This window comes from Poecilia formosa, unplaced genomic scaffold (genome assembly GCF_000485575.1).
Source record: "Poecilia formosa unplaced genomic scaffold, Poecilia_formosa-5.1.2 Scaffold20, whole genome shotgun sequence".
NCBI classification, from domain to species: domain Eukaryota; kingdom Metazoa; phylum Chordata; class Actinopteri; order Cyprinodontiformes; family Poeciliidae; genus Poecilia; species Poecilia formosa.
The window spans coordinates 1037994-1058563 of NW_006799959.1; the positions used below are offsets into that span (position 1 = coordinate 1037994).

The window sequence follows — 20570 nt, forward strand, 5'->3', positions numbered from 1 at the left end:
GTCTGAAATCCCACTTTTCATTGGATTGTCTTTATTGCACAGTTCTTCTTCTTCCACTGCATCATGCCATTAGGTAAATATAGACCAAAACTTTTGAAGAGTGTTTCTGAAAACGTCGTAACTCTTTGAATTGAGGCAGTTTTGTAAAATAGCCTGTGAATGTATGCATCTAATGTCCAATCCTGCGGTAGTTTGAGGCTTCCTATAAAGGTAATGCGTTTACTCACGCATGTGAATAAAGGAGAAAATTTGAATGGGTTCTTACCTGGCGGCCCATGAAGTTTGGCTTTCTTTACTGAAAAAGGAGAAGAAACATTGAGTTAGTCAATGTGTCAAAAAGAAAACATATTTATTTGACAGTTTTCAGAAATATTTATCTTTGGAACATTTCACACTTGTAAAAATTTTATCGCGAATGTCTTTGAATTTTTATGTAGTCTAATAAAATAAAACAGAATTTGTTTTGAAAATGTTGCCTCACTAAATGCTCGTAAATTCTCCTGAGGCAGCAGGAAATTAATTCATTTAATAAAGAAAATTAAAGGGACTGGAGTAAGCATTCTCCCAGTGATTCTACTATATAGTTAAAAATAATATAAATAATACAAATAATAGTCAAGCTCTTCAGCCATCTTTTTTGCTAATCTAACACTTAAGCTAATACTGTTGGCGCTAACAGCTAACACTTGACAGTTAGCCGTTTTTGTTGTTGTCTGTTCCTCTATTTTTTATTAAATTAAAGTTAATATTTAAGTTCCACTAGTTTAGTTACCATAACATTTCATTATTGTTTGCTTTTATTGTAAACCTTGCCATAAAAAGTGAAAAATACATATAAATAAATATTTATGTTGCATATCATCAAAATGGCAACTCTGACTCAGTGTTATCAATTAAGTTGCTGATCCACAATGTAAAAAAACAGTTTACAAAAGCCTAATTCCTATAATCATCTTCCATAAAGTCAGCAAAAAGATGAAAAAATAATTAATTTTAAAGTTTTCTCTATTACTAGAAGAGAAACACAATGAGAAATAGAAACAATGATAAATTGTTCTTACAGACAAAAGGAGCTGATTAAAAACTAATCAAGATTAATCATGCCACAAGATAAAACAAGACTTTCAAGAGAGTGAATGCATCATTTCACCTGAAAACATAGAAATGTATATGTGAACAAATGGATAGATTGCTACGTAGCAAAGAAAAACAATTGATCTTAATGCTAATCATCAAAACACTTCAATCAAATTCAGCAATCAAAGAACTTTTCAGACAAAAGACCTGCAGCTTTCTATTTAGATTATGCAAAATACATTACATTATTCTACTTGTGCAAGCTACTGATTATGTCTTAAAATATGTGAGCAAGACAAATAGAAAGATAAATAATTACTATGTCACTCAGACACATTGAACGTTAAATTATGCCTTAATTTAAAATTTAAACCCAAATGCCACAAGTTAGAGACATGTTTAAAAACAATGTTGTCTTTGGCCACAATAAGAACCTCATTTAACTGAAATAAAAACCTATAGATCATCCAGTCCTTAAAACAAATGTATGAGACGATTTTCATACAGACGATGGAATGCATCCTTAAATTAGCTGATGATGTCTCCAAATCACAGCAAATTGCCTTGAGGTTGTAAATACTATGTTTATAGACATATTGGTGTTAAGGTCTTGCAATCTACAAACTAGAATAAATAAAGTAAAAAACAAAAATTAAATAAATTTACACATAAAATAAAACAATGTACCTTTTATTATATACAATTTTCTTAACAAAAGTGTCAAAAACACATTCAAATATATAATGATGGGTCTGTAACAGCTAAAAGAAAAGCAGGGGATCTGCTAACAGAGATAAAGGTAATAGAGTTAATCTTTTTACATGTTTCTGGTTATTAAAGGTGGAATCAACTAACTCACTCTTTGGTTACCTCGCAACTCATTCGTTCTCTGGTTACCTAGCAACAACCTGTGGAGCAACTTAAGGTTCCGCCACTGTTAACAGTTGTTTAACTGCACAGTAACATGGAGCGAAAACTGTGGCAGTATTTCAGATATAGTTAGATTGATATGCTGATATCGTGATACGTTTTCCAGCCGTATCGTCCAGCCCTATAAATCTGCTCAATAAAATAAAATAAAACGCTGAGCTCAACAGAAAGACTGTTATCAGGTCATGTCTCTCAGACTGTCGGCACAAAGCGCCTTGTGTGTCACTAGTGCCAGGTCCTGCAAAGCGTCACTGAAAACCTGATGGCGACCTGATTGGTGGCGTGCCAACGGCGCTCAGCCAAAACCTGAAGGGCTGGGCTTTCACCAAGCGAGCGAGAAAGAGCCTTCACACAGTTCAATCTACTAAATCTGTATCTGCATTCTTATTTAAAACAAACAAAAAATGTGTATTTGTCAACTACTATTAACCCTGAATAAATTAACATAAAGTACAATGTGTTAATGCAATTTAATTAAAGGGTGAATCAATCATAAACATCCCAAATATTAACTGTTGAAATGTTAAAATCTTCGCCATGCAGCTACTGACATGTGGGAAATGTTAAATGTCATGAAATTCCCAACAGAAAATAAATATATAACATGAAATAAAAATTATAATAATTCTATTACATGTTTAATTTGTTTCGCTTATTTTTCCACTGAATTTGACAGCTGCATAATTTTTAATTATTATAATTGTAACAAATATATAATGCATCAAACTTTTTCATGCTTTTTTGGACGTGCAATAAATATTACTGATAAATCAATAACAACATACATACAACATATAAATAGATATGTTATTTATTTAATTCTCTTGTAAAGCGTCTGAGTCCAAAAAAGTGCAAAAAATTTATGTATGTATTATTATTGTTTTTTTAATTATACAGCTGTCAAATAAACAAGCTGTAAAATATCAAAACAAATAAAAATTTTAATATTTTAGTACAAAATAAAGAGTTCTGACTCTTTGAACTCCTTGTTTGTTTTTTTTGCAGTTTTATGACATCAGAAACATTTCCCCTTGAACTCATCCACATCTTCTTGTGCAGTACTCCTGCTGCAGAAAGCCCAATCAACTTTCCTGCAAATGAAATGAGTGTCACAGCGAATCCAAAATAACCCGACGGTAAAGCGAGCGGCCACTAAAGACGGGATAAGTGGATACACACGCTGCATTAATAGCAGCAGACGTGTAATTAGCCCTTTAAGCTATCAAAATAGCTTACATCTCCAAGCCAAGGGCAGTTTACATTTGTAGATAATTGTCGTGTGAATTGTGTTATTGATCCCAAGGAGACAATTAAATGTTTTTGGTCAAATAGAGAGTAGTTTCACTGACTGAGTAGATTTCTTCTCTCATTTTATTTTAGTTGGGATCTATTTACAAGATGCTTAAACGGTAATCTTAAACCCAAATTGTTGTTTTTTTTACTTTTTTTTATAAACTGCACTTAAATGTTTTTTTTATTTATAATTAAATATGTAAACATCCCCCATTCATGTTTAGTTGACAAAATGCAGAGAGAATTTGTGCATTTTGCAGCAAACGCTGTATCAGATGCCAGGCATGGTGGTGGCAGCATCATGCTGTTGGGCTGTTTTATTGTTTTATAAATTCTGTATTTTCACCTGAAATTAGCAGCTGGACAGTTAAAGCACAAGACACTGACCCAGAACATTCTGGAATAAAGATTCTGGAATAATTCTGATCAAAATTAATGGTAACGCAACTCAAAAAAAAGAAAAAAAGATGAATCAGCCAATCACAGCCAGGACGTGGGGCTTAGCGCCATCAGTCAATCTCGTGTATTTGTTCCTAAATGTGCAAATGGCGGAGAAATAATTCATTGTTACAAAAAAGCTGCTTATCCACCATCATTGGTGGCCATGCTAACTAGCCTTAACATTCAAGAGGGAGGGTGATTGACAGTGCTAAGACCCGCCTCCTGGTTCTGATTGGTTGTTTCTAGTTAATGCTGGGAGAAGGCAAAGGACTTTGATTTTTTCAGATTGTCTCATACCATACTGTAATGACAGAGTTACATTTCAACAAATATGTAAAAAAATATTCTTTATAAAAGTTACATACAACAAAGTTGCTTTTAGGACCAATTTATACAGTTAACAACAAAAATGCTGCTTTCAGGCTTAGTTACTCTCAAAAAGCAGAAAAGATCCAGAAAGGCAGAGACTTGACCAATTTTCCCAAATAGAACTGAAACAAGATGTCAACATAAAAGGATGTCAGCCAGAAATAATGCAGTACAGCTACATTATGACACACATCTCCGTGTGTATGGAGGTCTGAATCCCTGCTGGTCCCGGCGACGGGGAGGCAGAAAGCGGGGCAGATGTCAGACACGTGTCAGCTGGAGTGATTGTATGAGAGGATGTGTGCTGCTGGTGACGGTGGGATAATCGCTCTGAGCTAATGCCTTAAGCAGGGCTGAAACCTAGCGGACCCGGCTGCATTGTGCCAGGGGATGAATTACAAAAAAATATATAAAAATTACTCAAATTTAAACCTTTCCTCTTTTTTTAATGAAATGAAGCACAGGAAGCATTGTGCATGATCAAAAGCTGTTAAAATGCTTTTCCCAATTAGGGAGGTTTTGAGACGACAAGCTATTGTTGCTATTAGTAGAAAACAGAGTGATGTTCACGTGACGACGGATTAAAGCTGCTGCTCACAAGCTCCCCTGCACGGGAATTGTTATGTCACACTCACATCTGTATAGTCTGAAAACAGCAAATGGACAAGAATCGCAGCTTTGATTGCAAACGCTGAACATTTTTCTGGTATTTATGTTGCAAATCATGGTCAATTTTTTTTGACCAACAGTTTCAATAAACAACATGTAAGGTTTTTTTCTTTTTTCAAACACAGGTTCTGTGTTTATCTGAAAAGTTTTAACTTAAGGTTGAAAAACGTATCACATTATAAGCATTTTATATCAGTTGATATCAATAATTATCAATTAGTTTCTGTTTTAAATATCTGAAATTCTGCCAAACTTTCCTGTTTTATCCAGTTTTCACTTTTTTTTTTTTTGCGGTTTTGTTAGACTTTTGACTGTTGTTTTGCCCGTTTTTCTCCAGGGTGTTTTTCTGTGTCCCAAGTTTTGGGGGGGGGGCTTTCAACTTGTTATTTCCCCGGCGGTTTTTTGTTGGTTACCCAAGAGTGAGCCAGTTAGTTGATGCCACCAACTTTTCTTAGCAAGCTGAGAGGTTGAGCAGTTATCTACATCTCCCAGAATGCTGTGCGGATCTGGAACAAAGTTCAGAGAATATTCTATATATTTCTATCAGATGTTTTATTTATGGATACTGATCACATGTCTATTTCAATATATATTGTTGTTGGTTTATTGTCCTGTCTTATTTTGACTATCACTGTGGTGTCGATGGAGTTCACTTTGATTTTATAGAAAGTAAAATCACAATCATCCAGTGACTTTTACTCAAAAACATACTAGGGTCAATTGCTTTGAGTTGTGTGCCAGTCGCACTAAGCAGTGCACTTCTGTCTAAAAGTGCAATAACAAAGGAACAAATGTTATCTACATCAAAAGCAATAAATAAAAACTGATTTCTGTTGGACTTTGAAGAAATAATGAGGCTAGAACAATAATGCAAATAAAAAAAACATTACAGATATAATTTTCTCTGCAGAGTTTCCCCCTTAGTCATCCTGCTGCTGAGAGCGTGAGCACTCAGGCAGGAGAGGTGGCTCTGGTTTGATCTCCTAACAGGGATGTGAAAGTGGAGCTTTGAAGCTCAAAGGAAGAACAGACCTCTGAGTGGTGAATTAAAAACATTTCAGGCCACAAACACACAGAGAAACAATACACCTGCTTGTTCTGTGGGACTCGCCCTCCCTGATCAAAGAGTGAAATCTACTTCGTATGATCTATTTTAATGAAAATATCGCATTTTTATACAACATTGGGAAAAATTAAACACAGGAAGAAGACAAAAAAATTGTTTAGTTGTAATCCTCATTTACAAATGGTCATTCATTCAAACCAGTTCGACCTTTGTTGACTGCAAAGTGTAGCTTTTATCTTTGGTTTCAGGTTCTGGGAGTCTCTGCTCCAAAATCCACAAAACCCAGAGGTTTCTTAGCAACAACTTGTTGAGTAACTTGTGCAGCAGCAGTTTCATGTCATAACTGCTGAAAAATAAAAATAAATGTTGTGAAGTGAAAGGAAAAATGAGAACAATCAGCTCAAGAGGTTGGTATAACTTTTCCGACATTGAAATTCAAACATTTTCAAGCATTTTCAAGGTAAGTTTTCAAACTTTTTCAGCACCACATTTGGAAAGAAAAACACTACAAATTAACTAAAAAAAGTGTTTCAATTCACTATTATTGGATATAATTTATTACTGTTATTTACAATGTCTTGTGATAGTACTCTACATTCTACAGCTGAATTAAAATATAACAAAATTTTACGTTTTAATCATTTCACACCCAAAACGTATAAAATATAAGCCAACCTGTATTTCAATTAAATTGATCAATAAGTGACTGAGTCATTAGGAATAATAAATATTTAATACTTTGAAACAATCCAAACAAATCATGTTAAGGTAAATTACCTTCCTATTCAAATTAAATGCTTAAACACAAAATAAAAGGCAAAAAAAATAAAAAATGTTCAAATTTTTCTGACTTTTATCAAGACAATTTTAGTCTGATTTAACTTCAAGCAGTGAGAAAAAGATTTGTCTTTTTATTAGATCTATAAGAATATTTGGTTTCAACAGTAAATAATGTTTTCCACATTTAGGCTGTAGATCAAAACTGCAGTTTGAATATCAAGTACTTTCAAGGATTTTATACAAAAATCCAGCACTTTCCAAACCCGGAAAACACCTACATGAAAGGCTTTCAAGCACCTGCAATTTAAATAGATGCGAGTGGCCTAAAACGTGGGTTAGGAGATCCCCAGTGTGTTGCAATGTCTGATAAAATCTGCTGAACAGCAGCAGCAGCAGGCCGGCAGGAGTAGACTGTGTCATTACAAGGAGCCAGACTGCGGGTCTATTTTTAGCTTTAGCCCAGTGGCTTTGAGAGCGTACAGGTTGGAAACCTGTTGGCCATGAAATTAACACCCTTTCACTTCCATTAGATCATAAATAACCCCGCAGACCTGCTGAAATACATCTACCGACGGCTCAGAACATGTTGGATACGCTACATTCAGGGTTTTACACATAACTTAGCAGCTGCTCGCTGCGTGGCAGCAGAGAGGTCCTTTAAAAAAAAAAATCTGATTTCAGCTCAGAAAATAATTCATGGGAAAATACAGTGAAGTCAGAAGAGAAAATGTTGATTGCACTTCTTGTTTGTCAGTTAATTTTACGTCGGCATATTAAGCCACAAAATTACAAAATAGCCTTTGGATTCTTCCTTTTTGGTAGTATTTTCTAATTTTTGGCACTTCAGTACGTTTACGATTAAAATAATAAAGCAGTTTGGATATTGAACCAATAAAGAAGATTAAAGAAGTAATTTTTTCACAGATATCAAATACCTGTCAAATTTCTTGGTATCAATAATCCTTTTTTTGAAGGACAATTACAGAGACTTAATTTATTTTAGTTGTTTATTTGGAATATTTAAATGTCTTCCAGTTTCCAGTGTTAAATGTTCATTAGAATTTAAAGTTTATTGATCTTTGTGAGGGTGTATTACTCTATTTACTGATTAGAGATTAGTAGCTGTGGCTGATGCTACTGAAAGTTTACTTCTGCCCATTAAGTGTTTCTATCTGCTTTACTTGGATTATTGCCTCAGACTTCAGGCTATTTAAGGTTTTCATGTCAGTGGCACAAGCAGAAGTGTCTCCTTTAAGTTTCCCTGGAAGCACTGCCAATTAAGCAGCAAGAAACACACCAGGACAAATCAAATTTTATTTGTATAGCACATTTCAGCAGCAAGGCATTTCAAAGTGCTTTACATAATTAAAATAAAACAGCATGTGACATTGAATAAACAGTGAGAAACAAATATAAATAAAACAAAACCACATGTGAGCACAAATATTCCAAAATTTATTGCAAATATTTCTAAAGTTGCTCCACAAATCAGTGATTTTGATTTAAATAAATATTTTAAAAAATTCAAAAGTCCAACAGGAACTGGTCTATGGTTGCATATCATAGATCGGTTCCTGGTAAGGCCACTGTAGTTAGAAAAAAAAAAGGAAGAGTCCATTTCTACCAAAAGAATTCAGACGTTTTGAGATGAATCCAAGAAATCTTCTAGCAAGAACTCAGAAATTTCTGAGCTCCAAAAGTAAAAAAGTATTGCATTAAAAAAATCTAAGAAATATTCTAGAAAATGAAAATGTCTGCACTAGAAAAGTCAAAAATTGCTAGAAAAACACTCCTTTGCTACTGAAGAGTAGCAAAGGAGTGGGCCAGCACCTACTGCTGGCCAACATTACTGACTTATTTTACAGCTGCACCTAGATTAATCTGAAAAATCCAAGAAAAAACTTGGAAATTTCTGAGTTTCAAAAGTTGAAAGATTCTGACTTTTGGAAATTCTCTTCAAAAAGTAGATGTTTTTATACTTTTGAAACAGAAGTTTTTCTAGAAAATTAATTAATCTCAAAATTTCTGAGTTTTTCAATGAAATTTACTACCTTTATTTTCTACCTACAATGATCCTAATGCGTCGACGTAATGATCAGTTTGAAAAGATGTGTAATATCATTTCATTTGAAAAAGCATTTAAGCATACAGATATTAATATTTTAAGTTTGTTAATGGGTTTACCAATTCATTCTAGCAGGACTGCCATGATCTAGAAATGAAAAAGAGTTTGACACTCCTGTCTTAAACAATTACAGAAAATGTCCTGAAGTTATACTAGGGCAGAAGATCATTCATACAGCGAGTCAAAAACAGAAGGAGCTTCATACAGGAAGTAAAATAAAGAGTGCAGGGACATGAAGTCCACATTCCCATACGACAGAGAGAGGACAGTGAGAGCAGCAGATGGCCTGGGGATTACTTCCCCTCGGTTCCCATCCCCCTGATTCCAGAACGGGCCGCTGAAGCTTTACTGCTCTCTCTGCTGATCCAGTCCACCGTGCTGAATGACCCGGTCTGTTCTCACCTACTGCTGGCCCACATTTCTGACTCATTTTACAGCTGCAACTATCGATTATTCAGACAATTAACCAGTTATTCTAACGATTAATCAGTTATTCTAACTATTAATCGATTATTCTGATCAGATTTTAAAAATGCCCTATTGTGCAGATTTTTTTTATTTAAGCTCTTTTTATATATGAAAGTTCATTTAGCATATGTCTGATCATTTATTGCAAAGGAAGCATCTAGTAGCACTTCTGCAGTACATTTTTTGAGAGCTGCACCCACCTCTGGCAACAATCGCCACGCTTTACAGACAGTTGGGCAGTAACTAGTTACATTTACTCAATTTACCTGAGTAACTTTTTGAAAAAAGAAAAACTTTTAGGAGTATTTTTACTACGCTGAACTTTTTACTTTTAACTTAGTAATTTTATTATGAAGTATTGCTGCTCTTGAGTGAAATTTCTGTATTTTCTACCCACTGTTCTACCAACAGACACACACCTGCAGTTTTTTGTTAAAGTTTTATACATTTTTTACTGAAAAAAAAAACTGATTTGGAAAAATTTTCTTTTGCCTGGTTTTATTTTACTTATATAAATTGTCATTTTCTTTAAAAAAAAAATCCACTTAACTTTATATTTTGGTCTGTCATGATATAATTTTTAAATATTAAAGTATTGAATACTTTACTCTTACTTGAGAAGCTTCTTGGACAGATACTTTACTTTAACTTGAGTAAAAATATGTTGAAGTAGTGCTACTCTTACTTGAGTACAGTTTTTGGTTTCTCTGTCCACCTCTGCTTACTGCAAAAATAATTTCCTTTAATCCAAATCGTCACAGCAGCCTGATTCAACAAAGTATGATGTAATCCCATTACTGTTTGCATTTACTCAGCTGATAATTGCCTTCCAGAAATAGTGTGGATGAAATGTCAGAAAACGTGCAGGTTTTTCTCTTCCTCGACAAAGCCAGGAATGAGGAAAGCATTTTTAAAATGTCGCCTCACCTGTTCCTCTGCTTTTCCCAGAAGGAAGTGAAACTAGCTTTAGTCAGGCAGAACAACTCTACCTGTCCGGATGTATGAAACTCCTGATGAATTATCTCTCTGAACATTATCTGGAGATCATAGTTAAGAAAACTCAGAAAATCTCCAGCAGCTTGGTCAGGATGATAAAGAAAATTGTCTTACAAGAATGTTTCAGCAAGAACTGAAGAGTAAATAAGTTTGCATGTAGCTATAGTAGAAATTATGGCAGATAAATCAGGCTGTTTACAAGCTATTCACAATTACAGAGTCCTGTAGAGGTGGCAAAAAATAACTTCAGAATTTCTCATTTTAAACATGGCAACAATCTGGACACCTTCATTAATGGTGCAATCGCCTCATTTTTTCTGTTTAAAAAAAATTAAGGCATATTTTAAATGCAGGTCTTTACATCAACACAGTATAGTGTGAAGTTTTTCTGCAGCTGCTGTTCACATGTCACAGCAAACATGGTCATATCGTCATTAGCATCTGGCTCAAGCGTTAATCAGAATGAGCTAATGAGCAGCAACTGTATCGCTAACTGTTAGAGCACCAGGAGGGACGTATGGCATCACGGCTCTGCCAGATTTATTTTCACTAGAATCACCACAATTGTTATTTACTCAAATATAAAAGGGAATTAAAGTGGTGTAAGCCTCCAGAGTCAATCATGTTTCTTAAATTTTACAGGACAAACTCCTACTGTTTGATACAAGATCACAAGATTTTTGAAGGTCAATTTTGTTTACAGACACTTTATAATTCATTTTATTGTTTTGTTTATTTTGGATATTGAAAGAGTCTTCCAGCTCCAGTGTTAAATGATCATTAGAATTTAAAGATTATTGATCTCTAAGAATATGTTCTTTTGCAATTACCATTATATTAATTGAAAATGGTCTCAAAATAATATCGTTTATCGCAATAACTTCTGGGACAATTTATTATCCAGTGACAGCTCTGCTTTTGATTTTGCAGAAAGATAAGAAAAACATTTAAAAGACATCTAAATATTCTGACATTTACCAAGCAAATTATTGAAGTAATACTTCATTTGGGTTATTTAATGAATCATTGAGGAAATAAAAAAGGTTTTGTTTCATCTAACTTTTAATTAACTTGAAAAACATTTGGCTTTTCTGGCCACTTATAAGCAAATTTAAAGCAAGATTATTAGTTTTCTGCCTAAAGAAGACAGGTGACAGTTGAAAACCTGCAGCAGTATTTCAGGTGACGGTCTGAAGCTCTGCGGGTTCGTCAGTAACAGAACTACACTCTCCATTTCTGCTCAAGAAACAGAATTACTTTTTTCTTCTTTTTTTATATATATAAAGTCAGCCGCCTGAACCCAGCTGTGCTTCACTCCCTCCATCTCTCACACTTCATCAGCGAGTTCAGTGATGGAAAAACGGCCCGAAGATGAGAAACAACACGCCGCAACAATAGTTTGATGGTGTGAAAATCAATACGTGAGCGACAGGAGAGCAATTAAAGCTACGTTCACACTGCAGGCCTTACTGATCACTTTGGATTTGTTGTGAAATCTGATTTATTTTTTGATGTGGTCGTTCACATTTCCAAATATTCTTGACATGTATGTGTTCTCCAGTGTGAATCGCAAACGAGCCGAAAGTGTCCCGCATGCGCAGTAGAGGGCGCAATAACGTCACACGTAGCGAGCGCTCCCAGTGTTTTGCCAACTGTCATAAAAAAAAAAAGAAAAAAAAGACGTTCTTACCGTTTGCAGAAGTAAACGGTAAAATCGTAAGATATCTTACGATTTTAAAGTTGTCCGACTGGAGCCAGCACATTAACAACTTAATCCTCATTACCGTCCGCCATGGTTGTTTTTCTCTTTTCTTTCCGCTTGCGCGAATCCAGGACGCAGAATAGTGACGTTTGTCGAGTATCAATGACGTTCCAAGTCGGATGAACGTAGACGTTAATACGCGGATGAATGCGCCCTGGCTGTTCAGGTCACATTTGATACGTATCAGATACCTATATCCTAGTAGACTGGGTCGTATCCGAAAAAAAATCGGATCTGTGTTGTTCAGACTCTCAAAGATCAACTACACGTCGCTGTAAGACAAAAAAAAGTGAACGTAGTTTAGTGATCCAGAGCGGAACCAACGCTGCAGATCTGGTTGTGTTGGCCAGATTCCCAACTTGATCAGTAAATATGCACACGCTGTTTTTTACTCCTCCTGCTGAGCATCACTGATAAGCTCCATATGAAAACCTGCCATATCCGGGCAGGTTTGTAAAACAAATATGTTTTACTGCAACTCAAGGTGCAGTAAAACATATTTGTCATGTGTTTTACCAGTTCTGGTAAAAAAATAACTAAATAAAATCACTGGAACTNATTTGTCTTTTTATTAGATCTATAAGAATATTTGGTTTCAACAGTAAATAATGTTTTCCACATTTAGGCTGTAGATCAAAACTGCAGTTTGAATATCAAGTACTTTCAAGGATTTTATACAAAAATCCAGCACTTTCCAAACCCGGAAAACACCTACATGAAAGGCTTTCAAGCACCTGCAATTTAAATAGATGCGAGTGGCCTAAAACGTGGGTTAGGAGATCCCCAGTGTGTTGCAATGTTTAATAAAATCTGCTGAACAGCAGCAGCAGCAGGCCGGCAGGAGTAGACTGTGTCATTACAAGGAGCCAGACTGCGGGTCTATTTTTAGCTTTAGCCCGGTGGCTTTGAGAGCGTACAGGTTGGAAACCTGTTGGCCATGAAATTAACACCCTTTCACTTCCATTAGATCATAAATAACCCCGCAGACCTGCTGAAATACATCTACCGACAGCTCAGAACATGTTGGATACGCTACATTCAGGGTTTTACACACAACTTAGCAGCTGCTCGCTGCGTGGCAGCAGAGAGGTCCTTTAAAAAAAAAAATCTGATTTCAGCTCAGAAAATAATTCATGGGAAAATACAGTGAAGTCAGAAGAGAAAATGTTGATTGCACTTCTTGTTTGTCAGTTAATTTTACGTCGGCATATTAAGGCACAAAATTATAAAATAGCCTTTGGATTCTTCCTTTTTGGTAGTATTTTCCAATTTTTGGCACTTCAGTATGTTTACGATTAAAATAATAAAGCAGTTTGGATATTGAACCAATAAAGAAGATTAAAGAAGTAATTTTTTCACAGATATCAAATACCTGTCAAATTTCTTGGTATCAATAGCCCTTTTTTTAAGGACAATTAGTTTACAGAGACTTCATAATTTATTTTAGTTGTTTATTTGGAATATTTAAATGTCTTCCAGTTTCCAGTGTTAAATGTTCATTAGAATTTAAAGTTTATTGATCTTTGTGAGGGTGTATTACTCTATTTACTGATTAGAGATTAGTAGCTGTGGCTGATGCTACTGAAAGTTTACTTCTGCCCATTAAGTGTTTCTATCTGCTTTACTTGGATTATTGCCTCAGACTTCAGGCTATTTAAGGTTTTCATGTCAGTGGCACAAGCAGAAGTGTCTCCTTTAAGTTTCCCTGGAAGCACTGCCAATTAAGCAGCAAGAAACACACCAGGACAAATCAAATTTTATTTGTATAGCACATTTCAGCAGCAAGGCATTTCAAAGTGCTTTACATAATTAAAATAAAACAGCATGTGACATTGAATAAACAGTGAGAAACAAATATAAATAAAACAAAACCACATGTGAGCACAAATATTCCAAAATTTATTGCAAATATTTCTAAAGTTGCTCCACAAATCAGTGATTTTGATTTAAATAAATATTTTAAAAAATTCAAAAGTCCAACAGGAACTGGTCTATGGTTGCATATCATAGATCGGTTCCTGGTAAGGCCACTGTAGTTAGAAAAAAAAAAGGAAGAGTCCATTTCTACCAAAAGAATTCAGACGTTTTGAGATGAATCCAAGAAATCTTCTAGCAAGAACTCAGAAATTTCTGAGCTCCAAAAGTAAAAAAGTATTGCATTAAAAAAATCTAAGAAATATTCTAGAAAATGAAAATGTCTGCACTAGAAAAGTCAAAAATTGCTAGAAAAACACTCCTTTGCTACTGAAGAGTAGCAAAGGAGTGGGCCAGCACCTACTGCTGGCCAACATTACTGACTTATTTTACAGCTGCACCTAGATTAATCTGAAAAATCCAAGAAAAAACTTGGAAATTTCTGAGTTTCAAAAGTTGAAAGATTCTGACTTTTGGAAATTCTCTTCAAAAAGTAGATGTTTTTATACTTTTGAAACAGAAGTTTTTCTAGAAAATTAATTAATCTCAAAATTTCTGAGTTTTTCAATGAAATTTACTACCTTTATTTTCTACCTACAATGATCCTAATGCGTCGACGTAATGATCAGTTTGAAAAGATGTGTAATATCATTTCATTTGAAAAAGCATTTAAGCATACAGATATTAATATTTTAAGTTTGTTAATGGGTTTACCAATTCATTCTAGCAGGACTGCCATGATCTAGAAATGAAAAAGAGTTTGACACTCCTGTCTTAAACAATTACAGAAAATGTCCTGAAGTTATACTAGGGCAGAAGATCATTCATACAGCGAGTCAAAAACAGAAGGAGCTTCATACAGGAAGTAAAATAAAGAGTGCAGGGACATGAAGTCCACATTCCCATACGACAGAGAGAGGACAGTGAGAGCAGCAGATGGCCTGGGGATTACTTCCCCTCGGTTCCCATCCCCCTGATTCCAGAACGGGCCGCTGAAGCTTTACTGCTCTCTCTGCTGATCCAGTCCACCGTGCTGAATGACCCGGTCTGTTCTCACCTACTGCTGGCCCACATTTCTGACTCATTTTACAGCTGCAACTATCGATTATTCAGACAATTAACCAGTTATTCTAACGATTAATCAGTTATTCTAACTATTAATCGATTATTCTGATCAGATTTTAAAAATGCCCTATTGTGCAGATTTTTTTTATTTAAGCTCTTTTTATATATGAAAGTTCATTTAGCATATGTCTGATCATTTATTGCAAAGGAAGCATCTAGTAGCACTTCTGCAGTACATTTTTTGAGAGCTGCACCCACCTCTGGCAACAATCGCCACGCTTTACAGACAGTTGGGCAGTAACTAGTTACATTTACTCAATTTACCTGAGTAACTTTTTGAAAAAAGAAAAACTTTTAGGAGTATTTTTACTACGCTGAACTTTTTACTTTTAACTTAGTAATTTTATTATGAAGTATTGCTGCTCTTGAGTGAAATTTCTGTATTTTCTACCCACTGTTCTACCAACAGACACACACCTGCAGTTTTTTGTTAAAGTTTTATACATTTTTTACTGAAAAAAAAAACTGATTTGGAAAAATTTTCTTTTGCCTGGTTTTATTTTACTTATATAAATTGTCATTTTCTTTAAAAAAAAAATCCACTTAACTTTATATTTTGGTCTGTCATGATATAATTTTTAAATATTAAAGTATTGAATACTTTACTCTTACTTGAGAAGCTTCTTGGACAGATACTTTACTTTAACTTGAGTAAAAATATGTTGAAGTAGTGCTACTCTTACTTGAGTACAGTTTTTGGTTTCTCTGTCCACCTCTGCTTACTGCAAAAATAATTTCCTTTAATCCAAATCGTCACAGCAGCCTGATTCAACAAAGTATGATGTAATCCCATTACTGTTTGCATTTACTCAGCTGATAATTGCCTTCCAGAAATAGTGTGGATGAAATGTCAGAAAACGTGCAGGTTTTTCTCTTCCTCGACAAAGCCAGGAATGAGGAAAGCATTTTTAAAATGTCGCCTCACCTGTTCCTCTGCTTTTCCCAGAAGGAAGTGAAACTAGCTTTAGTCAGGCAGAACAACTCTACCTGTCCGGATGTATGAAACTCCTGATGAATTATCTCTCTGAACATTATCTGGAGATCATAGCTAAGAAAACTCAGAAAATCTCCAGCAGCTTGGTCAGGATGATAAAGAAAATTGTCTTACAAGAATGTTTCAGCAAGAACTGAAGAGTAAATAAGTTTGCATGTAGCTATAGTAGAAATTATGGCAGATAAATCAGGCTGTTTACAAGCTATTCACAATTACAGAGTCCTGTAGAGGTGGCAAAAAATAACTTCAGAATTTCTCATTTTAAACATGGCAACAATCTGGACACCTTCATTAATGGTGCAATCGCCTCATTTTTTCTGTTTAAAAAAAATTAAGGCATATTTTAAATGCAGGTCTTTACATCAACACAGTATAGTGTGAAGTTTTTCTGCAGCTGCTGTTCACATGTCACAGCAAACATGGTCATATCGTCATTAGCATCTGGCTCAAGCGTTAATCAGAATGAGCTAATGAGCAGCAACTGTATCGCTAACTGTTAGAGCACCAGGAGGGACGTATGGCATCACGGCTCTGCCAGATTTATTTTCACTAGAATCACCACAATTGTTATTTACTCAAATATAAAGTGGGAATTAAAGTGGTGTAAGCCTCCAGAGTCAATCATGTTTCTTAAATTTTACAGGACAAACTCCTACTGTTTGATACAAGATCACAAGATTTTTGAAGGTCAATTTTGTTTACAGACACTTTATAATTCATTTTATTGTTTTGTTTATTTTGGATATTGAAAGAGTCTTCCAGCTCCAGTGTTAAATGATCATTAGAATTTAAAGATTATTGATCTCTAAGGATATGTTCTTTTGCAATTACCATTATATTAATTGAAAATGGTCTCAAAATAATATCGTTTATCGCAATAACTTCTGGGACAATTTATTATCCAGTGACAGCTCTGCTTTTGATTTTGCAGAAAGATAAGAAAAACATTTAAAAGACATCTAAATATTCTGACATTTACCAAGCAAATTATTGAAGTAATACTTCATTTGGGTTATTTAATGAATCATTGAGGAAATAAAAAAGGTTTTGTTTCATCTAACTTTTAATTAACTTGAAAAACATTTAGCTTTACTGGCCACTTATAAGCAAATTTAAAGCAAGATTATTAGTTTTCTGCCTAAAGAAGACAGGTGACAGTTGAAAACCTGCAGCAGTATTTCAGGTGACAGTCTGAAGCCCTGCGGGTTCATCAGTAACAGAACTACACTCTCCATTTCTGCTCAAGAAACAGAATTACTTTTTTCTTCTTTTTTTATATATATAAAGTCAGCCGCCTGAACCCAGCTGTGCTTCAGTCCCTCCATCTCTCACACTTCATCAGCGAGTTCAGTGATGGAAAAACGGCCCGAAGATGAGAAACAACACGCCGCAACAATAGTTTGATGGTGTGAAAATCAATATGTGAGCGACAGGAGAGCAATTAAAGCTACGTTCACACTGCAGGCCTTACTGATCACTTCCGATTTGTTGTGAAATCTGATTTATTTTTTGACGTGGTCGTTCACATTTCCAAATATTCTTGACATGTATGTGTTCTCCAGTGTGAATCGCAAACGACCCGAAAGTGTCCCGCATGCGCAGTAGAGGGCGCAATAACGTCACACGTAGCGAGCGCTCCCAGTGTTTTGCCAACTGTCATAAAAAAAAAAGAAAAAAAAGACGTTCTTACCGTTTGTAGAAGTAAACATGGATGCTAATAGTGGAGCATATCTTACGATTTTAAAGTTGTCCGACTGGAGCCAGCACATTAAGAACTTAATCCTCATTACCGTCCCATGGTTGTTTTTCTCTTTTCTTTCCGCTTGCGCGAATCCAGGACGCAGAATAGTGACGTTTGTCGAGTATCAATGACGTTCCAAGTCGGATGAACGTAGACGTTAATATGCGCCCTGGCTGTTCAGGTCACATTTGATACTTATCGGATACCTATATCCTAGTAGACTGGGTCGTATTCGGAAAAAAAATCGGATCTGTGTTGTTCAGACTGTCAAAGATCAACTACACGTCGCTGTATGACAAAAAAAAGTGAACGTAGTTTAGAGATCCAGAGCGGAACCAACGCTGCAGATCTGGTTGTGTTGGCCAGATTCCCAACTTTATCAGTAAATATACACACGCTGTTTTTCACTCCTCCTGCTGAGCATCACTGATAAGCTCCATATGAAAACCTGCCATATCCGGGCAGGTTTGTAAAACAAATATGTTTTACTGCAACTCAAGGTGCAGTAAAACATATTTGTCATGTGTTTTACCAGTTCTGGTAAAAAATAAATAAATAAAATCACTGGAACTGGTGATTATTAAACCAGTTCTGGTAGAAAAAGCAAGAAAACAACCTACATTTTGTTTTTTTTTTAAACTAATCCACGTGGCAGAACTTTCAAAAAGCAATATTTTTGTTTACATGTCTTAAATACCACATTTAAATTCCTATCCATTTGATAACTTTCAGTGATAATTTGTTTTCTAAAAAAAACGAATCAGACAAGTTTGTCTACAACACACCTGGAATGAAGGCTGCATTCCTGTAAATGGCTGCAGAAGTCGCATGCAGCCTTCATTCATAAGTTATTTTCCTGTCATTTCAAGTTTAAAATACTTGTATTGACAGTTCCCCCAAAGCCGTTTTTCCATATTCAACTAACCAGAGTCAGCATGGTAGTTTATTTTAAAATAAAATGCAAAGAAATCACTGACTATTCAACAGGTTCCAATTGTATTTTGTAAGAAAAATATATGTAGTAATCCGTTTAAGAAAAATGTACTAAACTTCAAATCACTTCAGATTGACGAGATAATTGAACCATGATTTGGTGGTAGTTTGCATTTTTTCCCCCGCTAAATGTTACTTTAAAATTTGCTCTCCAGTTTAAAACTTTTTCTAGTTAAGTTCAAGTTTTAAGGAAGTTCCACACGAATGAAGTAGATTTACTGTAATTTTTTTATTTAGACTCGAAGGCATCGACTTCAAGGTTTCTGTAAAACAATTGGATGTAGTCGAATTCACTCCTGCTTAAAACGCGGCGATTTTTAACTAAAACTAGACTTTACGCTTTGAGTTCTGTATAATTCCTTCTACAGTTTTGCACCAATTTCCCCTCTCAAACCATAGCAAGCATAATATTTAACATAAATCTAACCAGAGCGCATACCTCTGACGCACAGCAGGGACATCGCAGCGGGATTCTGCAGTTCCTCCAAAGCCGAGCAACCCTCAGTGAGTTTCCCCAACCCAGTTGCCTGTTGCTCCGCAGTCATTTATACTCCAGCCAAAAATCTCACTCACTTTCCGCGCCATCACACAAATCAATAAAATAAAAAAAGGAAGCAGCAATGATGTGACGCGGACAATCCGCGGAGCCCTGAGGGGTTTCAGGGTTGACTGTCACCGGCTGAGACCGACAGACTACCGGCTGAAATCCGGTACAGCGAGGCGGCTCTGCTGCTGCGTTCACGGACCGGAGTAAGGAGTCGGAGTTTAGAGATTCCGATTCGTAACAGGTGTTTCATGCAACTTTTAGAAAAATTGTATTGACCCACGTCTTTAATATAAAGCTTTGGCCATTTAGATGATCTTTTCTAGAACAAAAAGGTAATTTATACTTTACCAAAACCAATTGTAACCTTCAACATGAAGTTTTACAACCAGAACCCACCAACTTCCTTTAGATAATATTTTAGTTGTGTGAAGAAATTGAAGCCATTAGTCATCATTGACTAATGATGACTAATTAGTCATCATTACCCTTCCAGTAAAGACAAAAAAGTCTCGAGTCTTCTTTCTTCCATAGTTTAGAGCAAACTCATCATAAAGAGACAGTAAAAAACAGTCAAGGGGATAAATATAAATGCTGTAAACTTACCTGGTGGAACTCTTCGTCTTCCTTCATTTTGATCCAAAGAATGAAACATTCTATCAGAAGGCTGGTGTTGTTCCCAGACCTGAGGATTTGGTTGATTTGGTCCTTGAGGTTTGGGCACCTGATGTCTTTGGTGGCTGATAGGTGCCTCTAAAGAGGGGTTTTGCTTGCATCTTTGCCCATGAGACAGGGGTAGATAATGTTGCTGGTAGGAAGGACCCTGAGACCTCTGGGTTGGGGGTCTTTGTTAGTGGTTTATTAACTCTTGGGGTTTGGGCCCCTGCTGGAAGTTAAAGGCCTGGTTTGGAAAAATGGCCTGTGGCTGGTTCCGTGGGACTCAGGCCTCTAATATTGCCGATAGTTGCTAGGTTCCTGAGGCATAGGGTTTATGGGAATGTTCTCCCTTGGTGCCCAGAAACATGGAACTGAGGTTTCTGCTGATATCTTGGCACCTGAGTTGTAACCTTGATTCACAAAAGGAACATGGGGAAAGTTTTCTTGATGGTTGAGGACCTCAGACTGCGAAGTGGGAATCAGTTGGTAGCCATGAGGGACATTGCTCTCAGCAGGAGCAGAATCATGAGGGAAAGCTGTGAAACAATAAGTTATAAGCTCCGGTACCCAAGATATAGAGTGTATGACAATCCAAAACTCATAATTCAAATGTTAATCAGCAAGCT

The 20570-nt window shown here is 35.7% G+C and overlaps 1 protein-coding gene across 4 annotated transcripts in view; it reads right to left on the reverse strand.

Annotated features, from left to right (window-relative positions):
- The window catches only part of LOC103134977 (protein unc-13 homolog B-like), a 59262-nt gene extending 38947 nt beyond the window's left edge, over positions 1 to 20315 (reverse strand). For 2 of the 4 annotated variants that reach the window (XM_016669150.1, XM_016669148.1), the window contains exons 1-2: positions 19183 to 19444; positions 266 to 295 (exon numbers count right to left, since the gene is read on the reverse strand). In XM_016669150.1, the coding sequence (XP_016524636.1) occupies positions 266 to 295; positions 19183 to 19288 (136 nt within the window). In that variant the 5' untranslated portion in view covers positions 19289 to 19444. Of the gene's footprint in view, positions 1 to 265; positions 296 to 17699; positions 17854 to 19182; positions 19445 to 19893 lie in introns of those variants that run through there. The other 2 variants (XM_016669151.1, XM_016669149.1) reach the window with 2 other exon arrangements.
- Positions 20316 to 20570: the final 255 nt, after the last annotated feature.